The sequence below is a fragment of the Phascolarctos cinereus genome, unplaced genomic scaffold (assembly GCF_003287225.1).
Source record: "Phascolarctos cinereus isolate Bilbo 61053 unplaced genomic scaffold, phaCin_HiC Scaffold_3;HRSCAF=262, whole genome shotgun sequence".
In the NCBI taxonomy this organism is placed as follows: domain Eukaryota; kingdom Metazoa; phylum Chordata; class Mammalia; order Diprotodontia; family Phascolarctidae; genus Phascolarctos; species Phascolarctos cinereus.
The window spans coordinates 240900362-240925443 of NW_027555736.1; the positions used below are offsets into that span (position 1 = coordinate 240900362).

Genomic DNA, 25082 nt, shown 5'->3' on the forward strand with positions numbered 1-25082 from the left:
AATGTTAAGCACTTTATAAATATTGTTTCATTTGATACTCAACAACAACCCTGGGAGGTAGGTGCCATTATGATTCCCATGTTACAGTTGAGGAAACTGAGGCAAACAGAGGTTAAGTGACTTTGTCCAAGCACACACAGCTACTAAGTGTCTCAATCCAAATTTAAACTCAGATCTTTTTGACTCCAGGCCCAAAGCTCTTTCTACTGCGCCACCTAGCTGCCTCTGAAGAAAAGCCAAATTCCATCTTTACAATTTACTCCTTGTGTAATCTTGGATAACCATAATAATAATAACACCACCACCACCAACAACAACAACAACCAGCTTTTATATAACACTTTAAGGTTTACAAAAAGTTTTATGTGTTTTACATATATTTTCTGATTTGTTATCCTCATATTATATGTGAATATATATGCTTTTTCATATATATATACATATATATGTATATATATATATATCAGAGTTTATAATGTATCCTCTGATATGTTATCCTCATAACAATTCTATGATGTATGTACTATTATTATTAACACCACTTTATAGATAAGGAAACTGAGGTTCACAGAGGGTTAAGTGATTTGCCCATGGTCATCCGGCTAGTATGTGTCTAAGGCAAGATTTGAACCCAGGTCTTCCCGACCCTCAGACCAATGAGCTACCCATTGTACCATCTAGCAGCACTGGCTAAAGGCCCTTCTCTGGGCCCCAGTTTCCTCTTCTGTAAAATAATGACGTTGTACTAGATAAACCCTAATTTTCCTTCTACATCTCCACTCTGCATTCTTCTTTTTGCTCTTTGCTTTCTTCTTCCTACTAATATCTGATATTTATATGATGCTTTACAGGTTATCAAAGAATTTTACTTCCATTAACCTATTTAATCCTCATAATAACTCTGTGAGGTAGGTAGGCCAAATATTATTGACAACATTTTACAGCTGATGAAACCAAAGCTTAGAAGAAGTTAAATAGCTTACCTAAGGTCACAAAACTAGTATGGCAGAGCTCAAATGACTCCCACCTTTGTGTGCCTTCCTCACTACTATTCTACAGATGTGTTAATGAAGCTACTGTCATCAATCTTTGGAAAATCATGGAGAGGTATTCTGAGACAGGCAACCACCCCATTTTTCAAGAATGGAAATAGGGTGGCTTATGAGGCTAATCCAATGAACATGACATCAATACAAGGCAACATTTTAGGACAGATTATTCATTAGACAGTTGGTAAGTAAATAGAAAAATTGTGACTACCAGGAGTCAGCAGGAATTCTTAAAGGATAAGTAATTCCAAACTAACTTCACATTTTAAATAGTCCTTAGACCTAATCAGAGGAATACTGCAGATATGGTATATCTAGATCTCAGCAAAATATATTGTAATACCTCTTGATATCTTTGTGGACAAGATGGAAAAAAAATGTGTGCTAGATGACACTGTAGTTAAATTAATTCATATCTAGTTCAACTACACTGTAATCATTTGTTTTTTGTCAGTACCAGCTTGGAATAGGTTTCCTTTGGATGCTAGATGAATCTGTCCTTGGCCTTATCCTATTCAACATTTTTATTAACATCTTGGATGAAAATGTAAAAAGCATGGTTATAAATTTTTCAGATGATTCAGGACAAGGAAGGGTTAGTGAACATAATGAATGGCAGAATCAAATGTCCAAAAAAAGAAAAAAAAGGTTTTACTAGACTAGATATAGGAGCCAAGCTCAATAAGATGAAATTAAACTAGAATAAATGTAGAAACTCATGCTTCAAGTTTCAAAGAAGTACATACTTCTTCCACTTCAGTGAAATTACAGTAACAGAAAAAAAAAAGATATTGAAGAGATTAACATTGTAAATGAAGGGGTCAGAATATGGTTATACCTAAAAAAAAATATTGAATAGACTCATCCAAATTAAAAAAAATGAGTTCGGCAGAATTGGAAGATACAAGATAAATGCATAAAAACATTTTATTATGTACTAAAAATAAACATCTAGAAAATATTTTGAACCTAATTTATAACAAAAAAAGGCCTGTGAAATATTTGGGAATTGATTTGCATACGGCATTTGATAAAATCTTTCATGGAGTTCTTATGAAAAATATGGAAATGGACTTCCATAATAGATCTTTCTACATTATCCTCATTCTCAGTACTTCTCTCTCCTTCGCCTTACCCCCCCCCATCCAAACAGTTTTCAAATTTGTCGATCTTGTTGTACTCCCTTTGGGCTCACTCTCCCAACTTGCCTGGGACAGATGGAATAGGTTTCAGAGGGGGAGAATGTACTACTTCTTTTCTTAGGAGTGTAGGCAGGGGTCTGGTAGGCAGGTAAATGTTAATATGGGGAAGCACATTACCTTTGTCTCATCAGAGGGGTGGTGGGTTATAGAAGCACACATATGTAACATACATGTATATACACATACATATATCATGTATTCTAACTATATATAATATTATAGTAATACACTGCATATATAATGAAGCATTTTCAGACACAGTCAATGTGTTGATTTGTTTTATTGTATTACATTTTATTACATGGAACATATTCTGTAGTACCATGGAGCCATTAGGAAATGATAGTGATGTTTTTAAAGAGAATCATTACAACATTTATCTTTTAAAATTAAATTAAATTAAATTAGAAGAGCCTGGCCAAATAGAGGATCAAAGAAAATGCTGTTAGAAACTTTGAGTGCTGTGAAACTTTGAGTTCTGTTCTTGTATCCCCATCCCCATCACTACCAGTATCACCACCTCCTTCCTGGAATGGAAAATGAAATGTGAGTTAATAATTTTAACACTCAAAAACCATTTCTAGTCAGGGTTCTGTTGGGAGACTAGTTAAATGGGCTTTTTGGCCGGGCTGAGGGTTGAGTAAATGGTTATCTGAATTTCTGGTCTGATACACAGAGGGCAAATTGCCAACCCTTCTTTAAAGTTGCTAAGGTAGATTTCATTGGTTCGTTGGTTTCATTGGATTTCATATGGTCAAAAGCCATAGACATTTTAGGTTTTTGTTCTGCCATGTAGTAGATTCATCATTATAAATACTATAAATATGAGAAACCTAAAAATTCACAAATTGCTTCTTATTATTGGGAGGGGGAGGTAATAACTGTAATTGTATTAGAAGAAAAAGGTGTGAGCTGGATGGGATTAGCCATGTTGGTTGACCACGTTCTCTGTTTATCTATGGCCACAGAATTCTCAGATCTTGAAATCCTTACTACTAGTGTGAAGGCTGCTCCCTTAGGAAATGGCCAGCAGGTGACACTCTTGAACTCTGATGACTGTGCTGAATACAAGGTCTGATGTCGAGGCGCAGCCATACACTTTCCGAGAAATCATAGAAACCTAGATCCGGAAGGGATCTCAGAGCATCATAGCCAGGAATCCCTTCCACATTATCTTTGACATATGAACATCTAGCCTCTGATAGAACACTTTGAATGATAGGGATTTCACTTCAATATTTATTCATTCAACAAATGATTCTTTTTAAAAAAGCAACAACAAATTGTTATTCATAGCTTTTGTCTTTATATCACCTACATTTCCATTTCCCAGTGTAACCTCTTCTCTCCTACTCCCACCCACCCACCCCAGGAGTAATCCTTTTTAACAAAAAATTTTAAATTGAATGATTAAAATTGAATTTATAACAAAAAGTAGTCCCCCAGAACTTAAAGATGAAAGAAGTGGCTTCTCATTTATCTTCTTTGGGGACACGCTTGGTCATTAGTAGTTTAGTTTTAATTATTTTGCTGTTTTTTTCCCATCAGTATTGTTTCTGTTGCTTCCTTAGTTTTACCTCACTTTATATCGGTTTATATGACTTCTCGTGATCTTCTGTAGTCATCATATTTATAGCACAGTAATATCCCCATTACATTCATGAACCACAACTTGTTTAGCCATTCTCAATCACTGGACATTTCTACTTCAATTCTAGTTATTTGATGCTTCTCAAATCACCAAATATTATTAAGTGGTCCTGTTGTTCAGAGTGCTGCGAACTTTGTAGTGCCTTGGAGAATAAACAAAATTTCAATAGGTCAAAATACCTGCCTTCAAGAAGCATATAGGCTAGTAACAGAGGAAAGTGGGGCCAGGAAAGAATAGGTGACTTGCCATGTTTACACAGCTAGAATTGGGTGAGAATTCGGGTCTTATGATGCCTTCCATGGCACTCCGTTCCCTTCTTTACACTTAACTTTACATACAAACTAAAATCGAGAGGTGCAGACTTAAAAATGATTCCACCAGAAATGATGGTAAACTACCATAAATCAGGAGCTGGTGTTGATGGAGCTTTGTGTGTGGGGGATATGGCCATATATCAAACTGAAGCAATCCCTTTATGAATGTTTTATTGGGATGTAGATGATGGTCCCACTAGGAAAGATCTTGCCGGAAGGTGAGCTATCTGGTACTGTTCATCCCTTTTATGGTCAAAATATCATACTTTCTTTGAGATTTCTGAGTAACCATTTTTCTCCTTTCTCCTGCAGAAGCTAATTTCCAGGTCACCCCTAAAGAGACAAGGAAAGGAAAGCATAAAAGAAGGCAATGGTATTGGTGTATCCTCATCTAACCGACTCGGTATTGAAGATTTTGAGTTCATCCGAATGTTGGGAAAGGGCAGTTTTGGGAAGGTTAGTTTTGTCTCAAATTAATAAATGATTGTTGATTTTATTGAAAGGTGTTTGTATGAGCACAGAACCATAGATTTAGAGCTCAAAGGGACCTTAGAAGTCATTTTTTCCAACTCCCTCACTTTACAACTTGGGAAACTGAGACCCAGAATAGGCTAAGTGTCTTGACCAGGGGCACACAGGTAAAAAGTGGCAGAGCCAAGATTCAAACCCAAATCCAAGTGGAAATCTAGCACCATGCCTCCCTTCCCCCCACCCCCACTACATGTACAATGTGTGTTCCCTAACATTCCTGATTTTTGTTACACAATAGGTGATGCTTGCCAGAATAAAAGAGACTGGCAATCTCTATGCTGTGAAAGTGTTGAAGAAGGATGTGATCCTACAGGATGATGATGTAGAGTGCACAATGACAGAGAAAAGGATCCTGGCCCTAGCCCGAAATCACCCCTTCCTCACCCAATTATTCTGCTGCTTTCAGACCCCTGTAAGTATGATTTGGTCTTCAGATTAGATTAATAGTCTTTTACTCTGTAAATTGAATATAATTGGATATAGAAAATATAAAGGATATAGAAAATATAAAGGAACATATTATAAGAATTTTCTTTAATGCAGCTCTGTCTTAAAGAATGGACCTCAATAACACAATAATGGATTCTGGGCTAAGTATTTACTAGCAGACCCATTCCTGCCTACTTTAGGAGTCAAGAAAATCCTAGGTTTGATTCTGAATTTTGACTTTTACTAGCTGTTTGACCATAGGACAAGTTACTTAACATCTGGAACCTCAGTTTCTTCCACAAAATAGGGATAATAGGACCTACAGTCAGGGCTATGCTAAGCCAGCAGAAACTGACTGTGGAGAGCCTATTGTTATAGTTTCAGTGTGTGTTTACACATTGGCAAATGCTACAAATCAGAGCTTGAGTTACTGTTTTGTTGATTGGGTAGACTTTTAAAAAGATGAATACAGGTTAAACTAAGAAGTATGTTCTTCAGACATTTTTTAGGGAAACAGTTTCCAGTACACCTCTGCCTATAGTCCATGATTTACAAGATGGCTGTGAGGGTCATATGAGAAAATGTGTGTGAAGTACTTTATGCATCTTTGCATACTGTAAAATTTCAGCTATTATTATTATTATTGTTATTATTATTATTATTATTATTATTACATAGACTGTAAGGTTTACAAAATAACTTCCTCAGTGGCTAATGATGATGGCATTTCTATAACACTTTAACATTTGCAGAGTGCTTTACAAACATTATCTCATTTTATCCTCATAACAAACTGGGGAGGTAGGTGCTCCTATTATCCCATTTTACAAATGAGGAATAGTAGCCCTCTAAGGTAGGCAGCACACAAATTGTTGTCCTCCATTAGCAATAAGGAAACTGATTTTATTTGTAAAGAGGTTAAATGTCAAATGCCTGATGTCACAGTTTAGCAAGTAGAAAGCAGGAAAAATAAGCCATCTCCTAACTCTAGCAACCTAAATAGTCTTTAATCAGCTGGCAATATTTAAACCTAGATAATAAATATTTCTTTGGCTGATATTTCTCTAACTGATGAAGTAAATTTTTAAAAAATTGCTGTTCCTGACTTCTGGGGAACATCTCACCCTAGACTTGTGTAAAAAACGGTTTCTGAAACTTCAGCTGATACTACAGTAAAGTGGGGGAAATGTTAGGAAAATAATTAACTCTTTTAAGAAAGATTCAGAGCTTTGTGAATGCAGAGGTTTTCCAGAAGCATTCCAGATTATCCATTGTATCACAGGATAAGCATTTGTGAAATTATCTGTATGACAGACGCAGTCTTCAGAGTTTCAGACCTTCAATTTAATTGCTGTTTCCTAGTAGTTAATTCAAGTTTGGCCACTAGATGGCATTCATTGCCACAAGGTAATTTTAATAGTTACTGTATGGCAGCTTAAAATTTACACTAAAACTATTGAGACATTGTATTCTAAGAGATGAATCAGTTGGGCAGCTAGGTGACAGTATTGGACAGCGTGCTGGGCCTGGAGTCAGGAAGATTCCTCTTCCTAAGTTCAAATCTAGCCTCAGATATTTACTAGCCGTGTGAACTCAGGCAAGCCTCATCTGTAAAATGAGCTGGAGAAGAAAATGGCAAACCACTCCCGTATCTCTGTCAAGAAAATCCTAAGTGGGATCACAAAGAGTTGGACACAACTGAATAACAACAACAAAAATTTTTACAGAAGAGATGAATTGAAATGGTTTTGGTTTAAAAACAGAAAAAGAATTAATAGCAGCTAAACTAAAAAGGGTTTTTTGTTTGTTTTTTGCATTCTCACAGATGACAATTAAAATATAACCTCTTTCCTCTTCCCTCTTTCTCTAAACATATGTATATCACAATTCGAATTTTTTTGGCAACTCGTACCTTGTTTCCAAAGTCACGCAATTGAATTTGTACATATTAATATTCATCTTCTTACATTCAGCCCAATGCTAACCTTTCCAGATCACTTTGGATACTGATAAGTTATCCATCCCAGGTATATAGACATTTGTGGTCATAGATTTTACCACAAACTCCTTTCTTAGACTTTTATCTCCTATGAACTCCTAGGATCATAAGATCATAGTTGAAAGGGGCCTATCTAGAACTATGTAGTCTAACTTCCCATTTTACAGGTGAGGAAACTGAGACCCACATACATAAAGTCAATTCTCCAAAATCCTACAGATAGGATTTGAATGCACATCCTCTGGGTCTAGAGTCTGTACTTTTGATATCATAATAAAGTGCCTGTACCAAATGCTATTTTTCTTCCTTCATTTTAGGTATTCTTTATGGTATCTAGCTTGGGGAAATATTGGCAGTTTTCTTCTTCCCTCACCCCTTTTATTTTAAAGCCCTTTTGACTAGATTGTCAAGACACCTCGCAAATAGATTCTTAGCAGCCACTTATATTTGTGTATACTACATATCTGGCCAGGTATTTATCTCCCATTTTTTCTTTTCTTTTCTTTTTTCTTTTTTTTTTTTTTTGCTAGGCCATAGGGTGAAGTGACTTGCCCATGGTCACACAGCTAGTAAGTGTCAAGTGTCTGAGGCCAGATTTGAACTTAGGTCTTCCTGAATCCATGGCTGGTGCTCTGTCCACTGCGCCATCTAGCTGCCCCCTGTCTCCGAGTTTTTCATGCCATAATCCAGAAATCCAAATTCCATTCCCAAACGCTACCTTCTTAGTCAGTTGTGTACTTCACAAACCAACTTTTCTCTTAGCAGTATCTTGCGTTCGCTAGATAGTAGTAAGGAAAAGTCAGTTCCTCTTTTACCTTTATTTTCTTGCCCAAGGCTTTTTAAATTTTCACCCTTGAAGGAAGCTATATATTCTAAGATGAGGACTTGAGGAGGGCATCTTTGTTGTTGATCCTCTTTCATTCTTTTTTTTTGGGGGGGGGCCTAGGCAATGGGGTTAAGTGACTTGCCCAGGGTCACACAGCTAGAAAGTGTTATGTGTCTGAGGCCACATTTGAACTCAGATCCTCCTGACTCCAGAGCTGGTGCTGTATCCACTGAGCCACCTAACTGCCCCTGATCATCTTTCATTCTTGAAGAGAACCAAGGACATCATGAAAGTGATGTCTTGACTTGTGAGTGAATTGGGTTTAAGTGAGGCAGAGCTGCATAAAGTCATTAGCCTCACTGTCTCCTCCAGAGTCATCAAAGTCCATTAGTAAGACAAGAGTCAAGACAATTGGCAGTGGCCCAGGAGACACTGAGTGGCCTTGGCCTTTTTAAATTAAGGTCTTTCCCAGCTCTCATTTTGTGTGAGGCAATGACCATTCAATGACTAAGGGCTGGGTAAGAATTAAGACAGAAGATGGCCTAGTTTACCATGCCAAAAGTATCAATCTGGGAAGGAAAGAAAAGCAATTAGTAAACATCCCCTGTGTGCAGAGTACTGTTCAAGGCAGTGGGGAGGAAGATATACTGGAGGGCATTCATTACAGTCACGGTGAACAGACTGTGCAAAAACACAGAGATGGGAGATGAAACATTGACTACAGTGTAGAGCTAATACTCCAGTTTGACTGGGATGTAGAGTTCATGAAATCAAGTAATCTTACCTTCTACAATGTGGAGAGGGAGAGTAGAACATGAGAACAAGAAGGCGTGAATAGACTGAAAGTCACAGGACAAAAATAGTTTTAAATAGAGCGAAGAGTCCTCTCATATCTACAGAATGGAATTTCATTAAAGAAGCAGGGCCATCAGGAGCCCGGAGTTAGTACAGAAGGGTCACAGGGTAAATACAGTATTTTTTTGATCCTGATAAGAGAAAGTGGGTGATTCTGTAAGGACCCAAGTATGATTTAAGTGACCCAAAGGACAGTAAAGAGCTGCATGTTTGGGAGTAAGTTGTAGAGTATTAATCATTCAATTCAATCAGCATTTTTATTACTATCTTCTTATTTTACATCACCTTCATTTCCAAATCTATCATTTTTCCCTTCTAATCCCTCCAGAGAGTCATCCTTTATAATACAGAATAAAAAAAGAGAAAACAATTATTTAATAAAACTAACTAGCACATCAACCAATTCTGATAGTTTGTGAGTCATTCCCTACCCGTAATCTTCCATCTCTTCAGTGTTTAGCCATTAGGGCTAAACAGTCATGTAAATTTCATAACATTCCTTCTAAAATTTTTATTTTTCTCTCTTTACATTATTTTTGTCATTATGCATATTGTTTTCCTGGCTCTGTTTACCTCATTTTTTCAGTTCATATGAGTTTTACCATGCTTCTCTTTTTTCATCATATTCATCATTTCTTAGAGCACTGGGAACAGCAAGTAGACCGGTGTGGCTGTAATGTATAGACTATGCTAGGGAGAGGGAGTAACGCACAATCAGCCTAGAAGGATAGGTTGGACCTTCAAATGCCAGCAGAATTTGGATTTTATCCTAGAGCAAATAGAAGCCATTGAAGTGAAGGGAGTGATGTAACCACCCCTATGTTTTCAGGAATATCCATTCAGCAGTGGAAAATGGAACGGAGGGAGAGGATAGATTCAGAGAGGCATCTGGACTACTGCAATAGTCTAGGCAAAAGGAGATTAATGTCTGAATTAGGATGGTAGCGGAATAAATGGAGAGAAAGGGATGGATATAAGGGATTTTGTGGAGGTAGAGTTGGCAAACCTTTGTATCTCATTGTATATGAAAGAGGTTGTGGTTTATCTTTCCTTCTTGAAGAGGACCATGACATCAGGGAGGTGATGACATGACTTGCAATTGAATTGGATTTGAGGAGGGAGGGCTGTGCAAAGTCATCAGCCTCAGTTTCTCCTCCAGAGCCATCTGGGTCCAGTGGCCAGTTATAGATCAGGATAACTATGAAAGCGAGGAGAGGTTATGAAAGAGTAAAAAGTCCTAGGCTTTGAACCTAAGTGGCAAAAATTGACTTGGCATGAAAGAAGTGGCATACAGTGTATCATCAACTGTGTGAGGGAAAAAGGAATTAGGCTGGTCACTGAATCAAACTGAAAGCAAATGAATTACCTGTATGCTTTAAAGGACAGAAGGACATCAAGGAGTTTGGGAGACCCACCATGAAATTTATGGATAAGAATTTCCCAGAATGCAAGGGTATAGATGGGGTGCAATGAAAATATTGTGCGTAAGAATTAGAAATTGAAGGGATATCCATCAATTGGGTAATGGCTGAACAAGTTGTAGTATATGATTGTGAGAGAATACTATTGTGCTATAAGAAATGATGAGCACAATAGTTTCAGAAAAACCTGAAAGGACTTAAATGAACTGATGCAAAGTGAAGTGATCATTATACACAGTAACAGCAATATCGTAAAAATGATCAACTGTGAATGACTGAACTATTATGAATAATACAATGATCTAAGACAATTCCAACAGACTTATAATGAAAAATCCTATCCACCTCCAGAGAAAGAACTGATGGAGTCTGAATGCAGATCAAAGCACACTATTTTTTACTTTTTAAATTTTTATTGGGGTTTGTTTTTTTGTCTGCGTTTTCTTTCACAACATGACTAATGGGGAAAAAAGAAAATATTGTGCATAAGACCTTGGTATTAGATCAGTCAAAGTAGAAACTTAGTACTGGGAGACTGGAGAAGGCTTCAGAGCAGAGGTTTCATTATCATGAGGGTGGCCAAAAAGACCAATCTCATGGTATTTTCCATTTATCTCAGTGTCTAAGGTTTTTATATTTTCTGGTGAGCTGGTCAGCAAAAGGGAGAAAGAAGCTTTAGAGGTAGGAGAAAGGAAGAGTAAATACTAGTCAGGTGGGCCACCGAACACAAACTAAATCATTTCATTCACAGTTAGGAAATGTTTTTGAACAGCTGACAGTAAGGAAATGTAGAGCAGAGAACATAAAACAACATTTGTGCTGGATGCCACAGACCTGCTTTTATTATGAGCTTCAAAACCGTACTTTACCGGCAAGCTTCAGTGGATTGGACCACCTCTTTAGTGAAATGAATTGATGTCATTCATCACATTTTCTTAATATTTAAATTTAAATCTGGTGGTTTTTTGTGGAAGGTCTATTCAGAGCCCTGCCCACAGCTTATCTATGCCACCAGAAGTACAGATTCTTCCTTAAAAGTGGCAAAAGTCCAATGTTCTTACTCCCTACTAATGTCCTTGGTCCACTGGCTATCAGTTCCTTTCAGGAAAAGGTCCCAATTACTACATCAGACTCTGTCCAGGTCAGTGGAATTTGTGAATCTCAGCAGCTACTCTTCATTTATATCTTTTGTCCCAGTTTGCATGAGTTGTTGCCAAAGTAGCAAAACTTGAGTCATTGGCAGAGGCTCATCTCTTTCAGTAATAAACTGCCTTCTCAGATGTTCTTAACAAAGCCCCATTGTACTTTAAAAGTATAGTCTGACACCACCTCCGAACCTCAACTGTGTTATTTTACCCAGATGAGGTGGATTTCAGAATGCTTACACTGTATTTATTGTGTGCTATGAAAAAACAGCTCCTACTCATAGAGGGAGTACAGATACGTCATTTGTCTATACTGTTTTTTTAGTTCTTATTATATCACATAGGATTTAAACAGGGTTAGAGTCTCCTCTACCTTTGAACTTGGTATTTTAAGGTCCTACTAAGTTGAAGGCATTATGCAACTTTTCCCATCGGGGCAGCTAAGTGGCGTGGTGGATATAGTACAGAGCCTGAAGTTGGAATACTTGAGTTCACATCCAATCTCAGACCCTTACTAGCTGAATGACCATGGCAAGTCACCTAACTTCTGTCTTCCTCAGTTCCCTCAACTACAAGATGAAGATAATAACAGCACTTGCCTCCGTGGCTTGTTGCAAAGATAAAATGAGATAGTATTTGTTAAAGTGCTTATTAACACAGTGCCTGGCACATAGGAGGTACCTAATAAATGCTTGTTTCCTCCCTTCCCATTGCTTCATCAGTCGTTTCTATGTAGTTGACATTTATGTCAGTCTCTAGTCCCTATTTCTTTCTTGAATTCCATAAATGAATTTCCAACTGGTTTCCAGATGTCCTGCCAACTCCTCAAACTTAATGTGCTCAAAAACTGAGCTTTTCCCAAACACGGACTTTCCTCCCGACCTCTTTATTTCTGTTAATGGTGACCCTAATCTCTCAGTCACCCAAGATCAATACTTAGAATTATCTTTGACTTTTCTTTCCTCTTCTGAGATATCTAATCAATTATATCTTTAAAATATGTAAATATCTAACCAATTATACCTTTAAAATACCTCTTGCACCTTGCCTCTCCTTTTCATTCCCTTTGCTATCACCCTGTTATTTGAGTCATGTCTGACTCTTCATGACCCCATTTGGGGTTTTCTAGGCAAAGATACTGGAAAAATTTGCACTCACAAAGACGAGTCTTCTTGACTCCAGGCTCAGTGCTCTATCCACTGTGCTACCTTGCTGCCCTACCCTAGCTCAAGGCCTTTCACCTAGGCCATGTAAATAGCATCCCAATTAGTCTCACAACCTCTGGTCTATCTCTGCTTCAATCTATTTTACTGCCCCTACCCTCTTTGATCTTCTTAATGTACCACTCCAATAACATTGCTTCCCTGCCCAAAAACTTTCAGTGGATTCCCATTACCTGCAATAGAAATCCCATACTCATTCACCTGGTATTCTAGGACTCCTACATTCTGATTCCAACATACCTTTCCAGACTCATCCCACATTATTTTCCATAAGGTGCCCTAATCTCCAGACACATGGAATTATTTGCCATTCCATGAAGAGCTCCCCTGCTTTTGTTGTTATCATTTTTTATTCTTGGAAGGTGCTATTACTACAATGCCCTTCCCCACCTCATCCCAATCTGTCTGAATCTCTACCAGTTGAAAGCCTCCTCCTGTTTTTTAAGCCCCAATTCAGATGCTTCCTCCTTTATGAAGCCTTCTCAGGTCCAACCCATCACCCCAAACAGAAGTGAGCACCTCCTTTGGAATCTTAGCACTTTTAGCTTTTGGATCAGCTTTCAAATTTACCTGAGATGGAGGTGGAGTGGAGAGAGTGGTAAACTGAATGAGCAACCAGCAGAAGAGAAAGAAAAGAAGAAATCTAATGACAGAACTTTGGGAAAATAACATTTTAAGGGGACAAAAGAAAAAGAAAGACAAGCTGGAAATAAGGGCAGCTGAGTGGTGCAATGGATAGAGTGTTGAACCCGGAGTCAGGAAGACTCATCTTCCTGAGTTCAAATCTGGCCTCAGACACTTACTAGCTGTGTGACCTGGGCAAGTCACTTAGCCATGTTTGCCTCAGTTTCCTCATCTGTAAAATGAGCTGCCACTCCAGTATCTTTGCCAAGAAAACCCCAAAATGGGGTCACAGAGAGTCAGACACAACTGAGAAATGACTGAACAATGAACAACAGCTGTAAACAGAATAGTAAGAGAGTTGAGGATAGATACTCACAAAGATCAAGATTTGTCTCAACAGAAACCAAAAGATGCAAAGGTGGTTAAGGAAAGCATTGGGAGTTTCTTTTGGTTTGTTTGTTTTCTGTTGTTGTTATTGTTGTTGGTAAGGGTTACCAGATTTGTCAATATATTTCAACCAGCGTCTTTGTACCCTGTATCTATATTATCTATAGGTCTATATTATGTGCAACACATTGTGCGAGAGAGAGAGAGAGAGAGTAGAAAAAGAGAGGTTTGAAGTTCCTGGAGAGAGGGAACAAAGACCCCAGAGGAAGTAGATGGAGTGGTTAGCCTTGGACAGGTAGGCTGCCTCTTCCGAGATAAGAGGGAAGGAGTACAATAGAGTTAAAAAATATTGAGAGGTTTTGAGGCATAATGAGAGGGAGTTGAAGGAGTTCACCTCGATTATACTTGATTTTCTTAGGAAAATAGATGAGACCATCAGCATAAAATCAAGAGAGGTAAGTATTAAGGCTTTAAGGAGAATGGAAAAGTTCAGAACATTTCTCCTATGGAATGTAATAAAGGGCTGATAAGAGCTGAATAAAAGACTTGCTGAGCATCAAGAAGGAGCCAGCTTAGACTACCCAACATAAATTTGTAGTATACCCTGGTAGCATAATGTTGCAGTCTTTTCCATCTATCCTGGGAGCTAAGATGTTGAAAAAGCAGACAGTGAAGGTTAGCTAGGATTAAATATAGGTAAGATGGATATGATTTGAATATGAGAGCAGGAAAAGGATTCAAGGACAAAATTAAGAGCATAATAGGACACGAACTTTTAGAGAATAGGAACTATGTTACTTTTTAATCTTTGTATAGCCAGTGTCTTGACTTTGTGGTCCAAGCTGCATCAATGGATGGTGTATTTGCATGTACTAGAGCTAGTAGGATGAAAATTTTTATTTCAAAGCAAAATTATAATATCTGCTTATAATTGTAATAATTCATTGGCTAAAACATTGGGCCTGGAGTCAGGAAGACTTGAGTTTAAATCTAGTCTCGGATTCTTACTAGCTGTGTAACCTTAAGCATGTCACTTAACCTGTCTGCTTCAGTTTCCTCAGCTGTAAAATTAGGATAATAATAGCACTTTCCTCTTAGAGCTGTTGTGAGGATCAAATGAGATAATATTTGTGAAGCACTTAGCATAGTACCTGTTACATAGTAGGGACTATGTAAATGCTAGCAATTTGTAATCATTTTAATTTAATTTACATTTGCATAGATAGAAGAAATTATAGTAAAATTATAAAAAAATTCTTTAAAGTTTTTGAGTCATTTGACACCTCTGGTATTTGTTAGAGTCATTAATATATTTCTGGGTAAGAAAACATTTTTCATAGGCATGTAGGAATAGAAGTAACCTTTGAAAAGTATTTCTAGAAATTGTATCACACAGTATGAAGGTTTTGAATAATTATCAGTTTCAGCTCTGTGAATTCTATATCCAACTTCACCACTAACCTACCCGACTTCGGCAAAGTCACTTACATCCCCTTATTTTTACAGACTTGTACACTGAAGCTAAAACATATTCACTTTTCTCAAAGGGCTATTGAGAGGAATATCTCTGAAAAGTCAGATTCTAAGACTTGCAAATGTAAAAGTGCTTTGTAAATTTTTTGGAATAGTAACGTTAAGTTTCCCCATGGTCTTCCTTTAGGATAGAGTTTGCCCAGGGTAGTATCCAGCTCTGACTGCATTTCAGCCGACACCTTCAATGTTGTTTTCTTTTCCATGCATGATTACTTAGCATCTGGCAGAAGCAAGAAGGCTAGGCCAGCCACTGAGTTTCTGCCAAGGCTGGGGGTTAGGAAGGAAACAGCAGTCTTGGCTGTTGGAGGGAAATCTTTGTGTCTTGCTTTGAATTGCAGTGGCATCCTGTGTTTGTGGGGGAAGCTTTGTGATGCTAGGTTAGGTGAGGACAGCGGTGAGTGAAACTGGAAAACTGGAGATCTCTTTGATTTCTAGAAGGGGTGCTGAGCATAAACCTCTAAGGATTAAATTTGTCAAGGCCTCATACAGTAGACTTTTCTGGGAGCCTGCAATACCCTCTGCTAAGCTAACATGCTTAGTGGGGGACAGAAGCCCTAGACCCCACAAATTACATATGCTAATCCATGCTGCTGATCCATAATCCAAGAATTCAAAATATCAAGACTGAACATGTAACATATTGTTTTAATGGACCTTGAAAGGCCCCTCTCAATCTATTTGACAATTAGATTTCTTCCATTTTCTAAGCTATGATTATCCCAAATGTAGATGAATTTGCTTACGGTTCGTATGTTGCAGTTTGCTGTTGACTGAGATTAAAGTAGACAACAAGCCTGAGCATTACATTCCTTCTCATGCTTAGTAATTTCCTGAGGTAATAAATTTGAAGTATAAAAAAGGAACATTATTAAATTTTCAGTTTTTCTTTTCCCTTCTTTTTTCTTTTTTTTTCCTATTGTATTAGTGATAAAAAAAGGAAATATAATCCAAGATTTCTAGTGGCCTAATAGAATAACTTTATTCCCCATTCTGCTGCTTATCAACAGAATGATCTGGGGTAATTGTTTGCCCCCTTGTCTTAGCTCTAGGTTTTCTTTTTTAAAAAATGGAAATAACATAGTTTCCAGGGTATATTATTTTGTGAATTAATTTGGTATCATTCCTTTTCCTTTCTGCAATTGCCTGGATTTTAGCCATTTCATTGTGGAATGTAGCTGTAGAACATGGATGAGAAATTACTTGGAACTAAGATTCAAGGTAGTCATTTTGGCTATTCTTGGGGGGGGTTCCATTTAATTGTTATTTTGATCTCTTTTTAAAATATTAATTTTTTAAAATTTTACATCCTTTACATTTTCTTCCAATATTTTCCTTACCCTCTCCCTCCCAAAAAGTCATCTCTATTATAATGAAGGAAAAAATAATCAGTTCAGCAGTATCCTACACGCATAATCCCCTTAACTCTCTTCTAAGAACGGAAATAGGTCCATTCACATAGGAGTTCTTTGGAGTCAACCATGATGATTTCGCATTCAGTTTTCAATTGTTCTTTCTCCTTATATTGCTGCAGATGGTGTGTATTTCATTCCCCTGGTTCTACTTCTCTTTGAATCAGTTCATGAGTCTCCCCAAGCTTCCCTATATTCTTCATACTCATTGTTTCTTACACAACAAAAACATTCTATTATGTTCATGTACCACAACTTGTTTAGCCAGCCTTCAGTTGATGGGCAATGCCTTTGTATTATCCCATTCTTTGCTGCTATAAAAAGTACTGCTAAAACTTTTTATCTTTAATCTCTGGCAGCATTATGCCTGGCCATGGGATCTCTGTATAGACATGGTCACTTTATTCTCATGATTCTGAATGACCATACAGAATGGTTAGATCAGTTTTCAGTTCAGCACTGGCATATTAGTGTATCATTGTATTTCTAGTGTAGCATCTTTGTTTTAAAAAATGATCATATATGAGACCTGAAACTTCTTTCATTCAGTTCTTATAAATTTACCATGATAGTAATAAAACTATCCTGTTTGTCTCCTTCTAAATTTCATTCTGTGATCCCCTTTGTGTTATTTTTTAAATGTTTCATCTTTGCCCAAACATTGAATGTCTTATATTTAGTCATCTTTACCAGTTGGTTGGGTGGAAGATGAAACCTCGAGTTGTTTTGACTTTCATTTCTCTTATTATTAGTGATTCGGAGCAATATCACATGTGGTTGTTAATAGGGCTTTTTTTCCCTTTGTTAAAAATGCTTTTTCATATAATTTAACCACTTATCGAGTGGAGAATGGCTTTTTTAATTATATATTCATAAATTCTTTATGTATGTTGGATATCAGACCTTTATCAGAGATAATTGATTCAAAGAGATTTTCATAATCAATTGCTTCCAACTTATCCTATTTGAATTAATTTTGTTTGTATAAAAACTTTTCAGCTTCACGTAATTGAAAGCAACAGTTTTATCTTTTTTAAAATAACTTCTATCCTTTGTTTGCTTAAGAATTCACTACTAGGAAAGAGTGAGAGAAAACTAACTGGTAGGGAGTGAAAATCAGGAAATTCTTTTTAGTAATTGGTTCCTGAGCTAAGCCTCAAATGAAACTAAGAATCATAAGAGGTAGAGAGGTGAAGAAGAAGTGAATTCTAGGTTCTACGAAAAGCTAATGGCCAGTTTGGTTACAATGTGGAACCATTGGGTTATGCCCATGCATAGGCGTCAGGATACTTGCTGATGCAGACATATAGGAATAGAACCAGGAAGAAAGGACAGTGTCATGAAAACCAGGAAATAAATGGCAAAAGCTACAATGAGGTGAGGTAGGATGAATAGTGAGAAAGGGTCGTCAAATGTAGCAGTTAAGAAATGCTTGGAGAGAGCAGATTCAGTATCACAGTAAGTTATTGGCTTACAGGAGTTGAGAAGTGAATGTAGATAGGGAAGTGGATGTAACAAATACAAATGACTTTTTCTAGGAATTTGTCTATGAAAAGATGAAATAGAGGACAATAGTGTGAGGAGATGACAGGAAAAGTAAAGGTTTTTTGAGGATGAGGACATCTGGTGTGGAGAAGAGAAGGCTCATAATGGATGGTCTCTGTTTCCTCAATAAAATACAAATTGAGGTCTGCTGCTGAGACAAAAGGCAGAGGAGGTCCATTTTTATAAATAAGGAAATAAGCCCTAAGAGTGATTTATCCAAACTTATACAACTAGTAAGTGACAAAGCCAGGACTAGAATCCAGGTTGTCTCGCTAAGTCTAGTGCTCTTCCCATTATTACCACATTGCCGTGAAGGGTGGGGCAGGAGTAGCGATTCCTTCACCCAGTGATTATGGGGGTATGAAGATGAATTTGGCATATTCCTTTGATGTCATGAGCATATAGACTATAACTAGACTTTGACCCTTTTTTTAAAAATCAGGATTGTTGAGGGATGGATACCATATGAGGATTGCTTGAGAAGAGCTATAGATACTTAGCCAAGAAAAGAAAAGACTAAGGATGAACATTATCACAGTCTTCAAATATTTGAAGAGTTTATAACGTAGAAATAAATTAAACTTACTCTTACCCCTAGAGGGCAGAACTAGAATGAAGGTTTGAAAGTTCAAGGAAAGCAGATTTCAGCTGAATTTAAAGAAATACTCCCTAACAATTAGATCTATTCACAAATGGATGGGACTGACTTAGAGGGGTCTTCAGTTCCCAGTCATTGGACATCTTTAAGGATCTTCAGATAATGCTAGGTGACTAGGTGTCAGGTCACAGAGAAGTTTCATGTCTCAATTAGGAGTTGGTCTAGATGACCTCTTTGACTCTTAAGATTCTATGATTCTATGACTTATAAAGGAGTTTGTAGCTAGCGTTAAACTGGTTAGAATTTTTTTTTCTCAGTTGAAGTATAAACCTTTATTGGAGCTGACAAACTGTAGACAGCTTGTTGGCCTGTAAGAGTAAATAATAGACTTGAATTGCCAAGGTCACTCAAAAACACACGGGTTAGAAGTCACAAATGAAATGGGTCCCAAGTGATAAAATATTTCACTACAAATCAATCATCACCAATTGAGTGCTCAGTTCTATTCTAGGTGCTGTAAGGGGTACGAAAGAAATAAAAGACCTGCTCCTGTGTTCTCTCAGGTCAAGTTGGCTACAAGTTATGTGAAGCAAATATAAATAATACGTAATAGTGTAAAATCGCAAAATAGAATCATCATGCTTTGAAGGTAGTTGAAGAATGAATGTTGAGCTGGAAGATGAAACTCCTAATTAATCAAAAAAAAATTTCAGCAGAAAGTTCATGCTTCTGTTTTGCCTAGCAGATGGGTCCCAAGGTTTTAGACTACAGCTATGATTGCATGTAAAGCCCATCAGGATTCTTGTACTTGGAGAGAGCAGTAATTACGACAGCTTGGCAAGGGTACCAGTGCTACATGTTTGAGTGTCTGGAGCACTTCCATTCCATCCCCAAAGACAAAATTAATCTATGTTAAATTCTGTGCTTTGAGATAGAATTCAAAGAATTTATGTCTTAGTTACTTCGTTTCTGGTAAGAATTCTCCTATGTTGGTCAATCATAGATTTAGCTACAGTATCCTGTCCCTATAGATCTTGAAAAGAATAAGCCCTTTTGTCAATATAAAGTAAGATCTAGAACATAATGATTAGCAGTCTTTTTTAATTTAACTTTTATTTTTAATTTATGGAATAAAACAAGCATTTCCATAACATAGTATAATTTTAAAAAGATGATTGCACATGAAACTGCCAATCTATTATGTACAACTTACTATTACTTTTAAATATATAATAAAGTTCTCATGAAAATTTCTTATTTCCTCCCCCCTCCCCCCCGCCCTAGAGATGGCCACCATTAAGCATTTATAATACCATTTGGTATTTATAATAGTCAAAATGACTTATTCACCCAAAGTTGTTCTTAAAACAATATTGCTGTTGCTGTATACAGTGTTCTCTTGGTTCTGCTCATTTCGCTCTTCATTATTTCATGCAAGTCTATCCATGTTTTCCCAGCTCATCATTTCTTATAGCATAATAATATTCCATCACAATCACATGCCACAACTTGTTCAGCCTTCCCTAATTGACAGGCATCCCTGCAATTTCCAGTTCTTTGCCACCACAAAGAGAGCTGCTATAAATATTTTAGAACATACAGATTCTTCTCCTTTTTCCCTAATTGTCTTTGGAAATAGACCTAGTAGTGGTATCGCTGGGTCAAAGGGTATAAGCAGCTTAATAACTCTTTGGGCATAATTCCAGATTGCTCTCCAAAATGGTTGGATCATTTCATGATGCCACCAACAATGAATTAGTGTCCCAATTTTACCACATCTCTTCCAATATTTGTCACTTTCCCCTTCAATCATTTTAGCCAATCTGGTAGGTATAAAATGATTTCTCAAGGTTGTTTTAATCTGCATTTCTCTAATCAAAAATGATTTAGAGCATTTTTTCTCATGGCTGTAAATTATTTTGATTTGTCTAAGAACTGCCTGTTTGTATCTTTTGACCTGCTCATTAGCTTTGAGTCAAAAAGCACATTAGCATTTAGAATCTTGAATTTAGAAGATCTAGGTTTGGGTCCTGGTTCTGGTATTTAATAGCCATATGTTCACAGGTAATCACATAATCTCTGGTGGCCTGTTTTCTCTTCAGTGAAATTGGGAGAAACTTGCACTACCAACCCTAAAGGTTGGTTAAAGATTGTTTAGTAGTGGTAGGAGTGACAGGAGTACTCAGAGGTGGGGGGCAGTGTGGACCCAAGTGGGAAGGAATTGCACATTCCCCATTCTGCTTTGACTCCCTTCTGGGTTTCTATTCACTGCCTGTTCCATATTCCCAGAACTCCCCAGGCTTTGAACTGGTCTATTCTTATTGTAATTACAATGGCCTAACTTGACCCCAAAGAAATCGGAGAATACATCCATCTCCTTACTTTGCAGAGGAGCAAGGGACTGTGAATGTAGAATACCGCATATGCTGTTGGACTTAGTTGATGCGCTGATTAGTTTTTCTGAAATGCCTTTTTCCTTTTTTTTAATTCTTTATTACCATGGTGGGGGCTTAGGAAGTAAAGATGATATAAAACAAATCAATAAAAATTAATTTTGTAAAAGAATTTTAGTGTTGGAAGCAAACTTACAGCTCATAATGGCAAGACTCAGAACTTTAAAATTCCCTTTTTCAACCCTTTTATCCTTCCAGCTCTCCTACTCTCCCCTTCACAGTAATAATCTCTTTATTCCATTGTGGCTTCACTTAGCTTCCATGCCTAACCTTAACCCCGTGGCAATTCCAATAGCTATTGCCAGCTACTTTCTAACACTTCTGTCTTTGTGATCTTGGGCAAGTCACTTAACCTTGTCTAAACCTTGCTTTTTTCAAATGCAAAATGAAGAGATTGGACTATATTACTTCTAATGATCCTTCCCTTTCTTAAGAAAATCATGAAATCAAAGTGGTTCCATCCACTAAAATTCTGGTACACAACTTCATCTGGGCCTTTACTGATGCTTACCAATTCTTCTATACTAATCTTATTGACTTTCTGTCTCATTCCCTATAGAGATTAGTTGAAAAAGAGTCAGCTGGTCCTGAAGGCGGGACTGGTAGAGGTTAAATGTCTTATACATGGTCAATGTTTTAATCAGCCAAAATTAATTAAACCCCTCTAAATTGAAAATGGATCAAAACGTATGAAAACCTTAGATGTTTTCTTATTGGGAAATGATGCTATGTTTGTGTTTTATCTTGGTTCCTGCTGCGTATAGTCTAAATTGACCCATCTGAATTACCTTAGCCCTTAATCCACCTTGTTTCTGATCTAATTTTCTAATCTGATTCTGATTATTTTTCTCCTTGTTTTGCTTATCTTCTGCTCCCTCTTTAGCTACAGAAATAGAGATCTCTACTTCCTTCAATGAATAATAAAGGCAGATGTTCACTGTTGGGAAAATGCTTCAGAGAGAGATGGTGAATATATAGCCATCAATTTGAACAGAAGTCTATTCCCTGGAAGAAAACTAGAGAATTTAATAGGGAAGCATCCGTGTGAACATTATAGTAACAGCCTTCCTTGTAAAGACAAAAATTGGCCCTTTGGTCCTTTAGCTATAATATCACTTCCTTTCATTATTTTACAAACCTGTGAATGTTATCACAACTTATGTTACACATTGTGTTTTGAATCACTTCTCCTAGTGTGTAATCCACTCCCTTAAGTACTGGTACAAATACTCTACCTTGGGCCCTTGGGGTGCCATTCTAATGTTATAATTTGCTAACATCCTGAAAGAATTAATTCATTTCCCAGGAATCTTATCCCTAGAGAGCAGTTTATGAAACAAAAGCATAAGATGTACCTCACAGAGAAAGACAGTCCCTACTTCTATAGGAGTATGCAAGCTTCCAGGTTCTTGAGATTGAAATTATTTACAAGTAAGTGAAAAGTTACTGTCAATCTTTTTAGTTATTCTTCTAGCCATTGCAAAAAGTGTGTGTGTTTATCTCACTTTCTGTAACACTAATACATCTAAAATGAGTTTTTGAGAATCAAATTGTATTTTAAATTCACCAAGAAAATACATCATTTAAAGGGATCATATTCTGATTCCTTTTGTAAAGCAAATAATCTTATCTTTTTCTTAATGTAGACTTTTTTATACTGTACCATACCCTATATGAGGTCCCCTGTCCAATGTCATTTTGCATATTGTTACTACATGTGGTAGGAGCAGCATTTATTTCATGTAGGCCAGGCTAGTTTCTCTTTAAAGGGTCAGGGAAATATCCCTAAAATTTGAGCCACTGATATTGGTTCTTCTTTGCCTGCTGTAGAAAAGGCACAGCCCGTGAGGAGTTGCTACTCCTATGGCTTGATCAAACCCTAATGCCTTAAAAGTCTTAGAATAGCCAATTTAGGGTGGAGCCAACATGGCAGACTAAAAGCAGTGACTTGCTTGAGCTCACCCCCAAACCCCTCCAAATACCTATAAAAAATGGCTCTAAACAAATTCTGAAGCAGCAGAATCCATAAAAAGACAGAGTGAAACAAATTTCCAGCCCAAGACAACCTGGATGGTTGATCAGAAAGGTATATGGCGCCGGGCTGGTAGGACAGCACAGTTTGGCTTGGGCACACAGGCCAAAGTGAACCTGGAGCAGGTGTCAGAGGACTGAATCACAGGCAGCTGTGATGGTTTCCAGACCTCTCAACCCACAAACACCAAAGACAGCCTAGAAGGTCAGTGGCAAAAGTCGGTTTCTGTGATGGTGAGAGAGGAGTGCGGGGTCACAGCACCCCCCCCACCTCCTCCCTTTCTGAGCATGGCCCTAGGGCAGTGGCTACCTCCTAAGCTTCAGGCCCACAGACTGAGGGGGAATCAGAGGGTGATTGCAGGGATCTCTTCACCAGTGCTGAGGCAGGAATCTCTTGCTTTGTCCATGCTTGGATCTGGGTCACAGTTCTAGGTGGCGGTCCTGGGGCAAGGAGGAGTACTGGCGCGGTGGAGCTTGTAGTGGCTGTGAAGAGAAAACCCTCAGAGTTCCAAGACAGAAAAGACTGCTTGTGGTCACTCATAGACCAGAGCACAGGCCAGGAAAGGAGTAAACACCTCACCCTTGATCATAGCACCTTGGAAGAACTGAAAACTTACAGGTCCCTAGAAGTATCTCTGAAAACAGCTGCACAAACCCCCTGAAGCTTGGGACAGTACATTCTCCACACTGGAAATAGACTCCTACCTTAACAAAGAGTTTATAACTCAAGTAATTGGCTGGGATCATGAGCGTGCAGTGCAAAAAGAGTCAGACTATATTATCTTACTTTGGTGACAAAGAAGATCAAACCATACAACCAGAAGACAATGAAGACAAAGCTTCTACATTCAAAGCCTCCAAGAAAAATATGAATTGGTCCCAGGCCATGGAAGAGCTCAAAAACAATTTTGAGAAGCAAGTAAGAGAAGTAGAAGAAAAACTGAGAGTGATGTTAAAGGAGACCCAAAAAAATACTGAAGAAAATAACACCTTAAAAAATAGCCAAACCCAAATGGCAAAAGAGGTCCAAAAAGCCAATGAGGAGAAAAATGCCCTAAAAAGCAAAATTGGCCAAATGAAAAAGAAAGTCCAAAAGCTTACTGAAGAAAATACTTCCTTAAAAATTAGAATGGAGAAATTGGAAGCTAGTGACAATTTGAGAAATAAAGATACTGTAACACTAATCCAAAAGAATGAAAAATTAGAAGAGAATGTGAAATATCTCATTGGAAAACAACTGACCTGGAAAATAGATCCAGGAGAGAGAACTTAAAAATTATTGGACTATCTGAAAGCCATGATCAAAAAGAGCCTAGACATCATCTTTCAAGAAATTATCAAGGAAAACTGCCCTGATATTTTAGAACCAGAGGGCAAAATAGAAATTGAAAGAATCCACCGATCACCTCCTGAAAGAGATCCCCAAAGGAAAACTCCTAGGAATATTGTAGCCAAATTCCAGAGTTCCCAGGTCAAGGAGAAAATATTACAAGCAGCCAGAAAGAAACAATTCAAGTATTGTGGAAACACAATCAGGATAACACAAGATTTAGCAGCTTCTTCATTAAGGGAACAGAGGGCATGGAATATAATATTCTGGAGGGCAAAGGAGATAGGATTACAACCAAGAATCACCTACCCAGCAAAACTGAGTATAATCCTTCAGGGTAAAAAATGGTCATTCAATGAAATAAGGGACTTTCAAGCATTCCTGAGGAAAAGACCAGAGCTGAATATAAAATTTGACTTTCAAATACAAGACTCAAGTGAAACATGGAAGAGGTAAACAGGAAAGAGAAATCATAAGACACTTATTAAGGTTGAACTGTTTACATTCCTACATGGAAAGATGATATT

At 37.5% G+C, this 25082-nt stretch overlaps 1 protein-coding gene across 1 annotated transcript in view; it reads left to right on the forward strand.

Moving 5' to 3' along the window:
* PRKCH (protein kinase C eta) overlaps window positions 1-25082 on the forward strand; it is a 272078-nt gene that overhangs the window by 148526 nt on the left and 98470 nt on the right. Inside the window, exons 8-9 of the mRNA XM_020986496.2 lie at window positions 4529-4672; window positions 4986-5159. Coding sequence (XP_020842155.1) covers window positions 4529-4672; window positions 4986-5159 — 318 coding nt within the window. The remainder of the gene's footprint in view (window positions 1-4528; window positions 4673-4985; window positions 5160-25082) is intronic.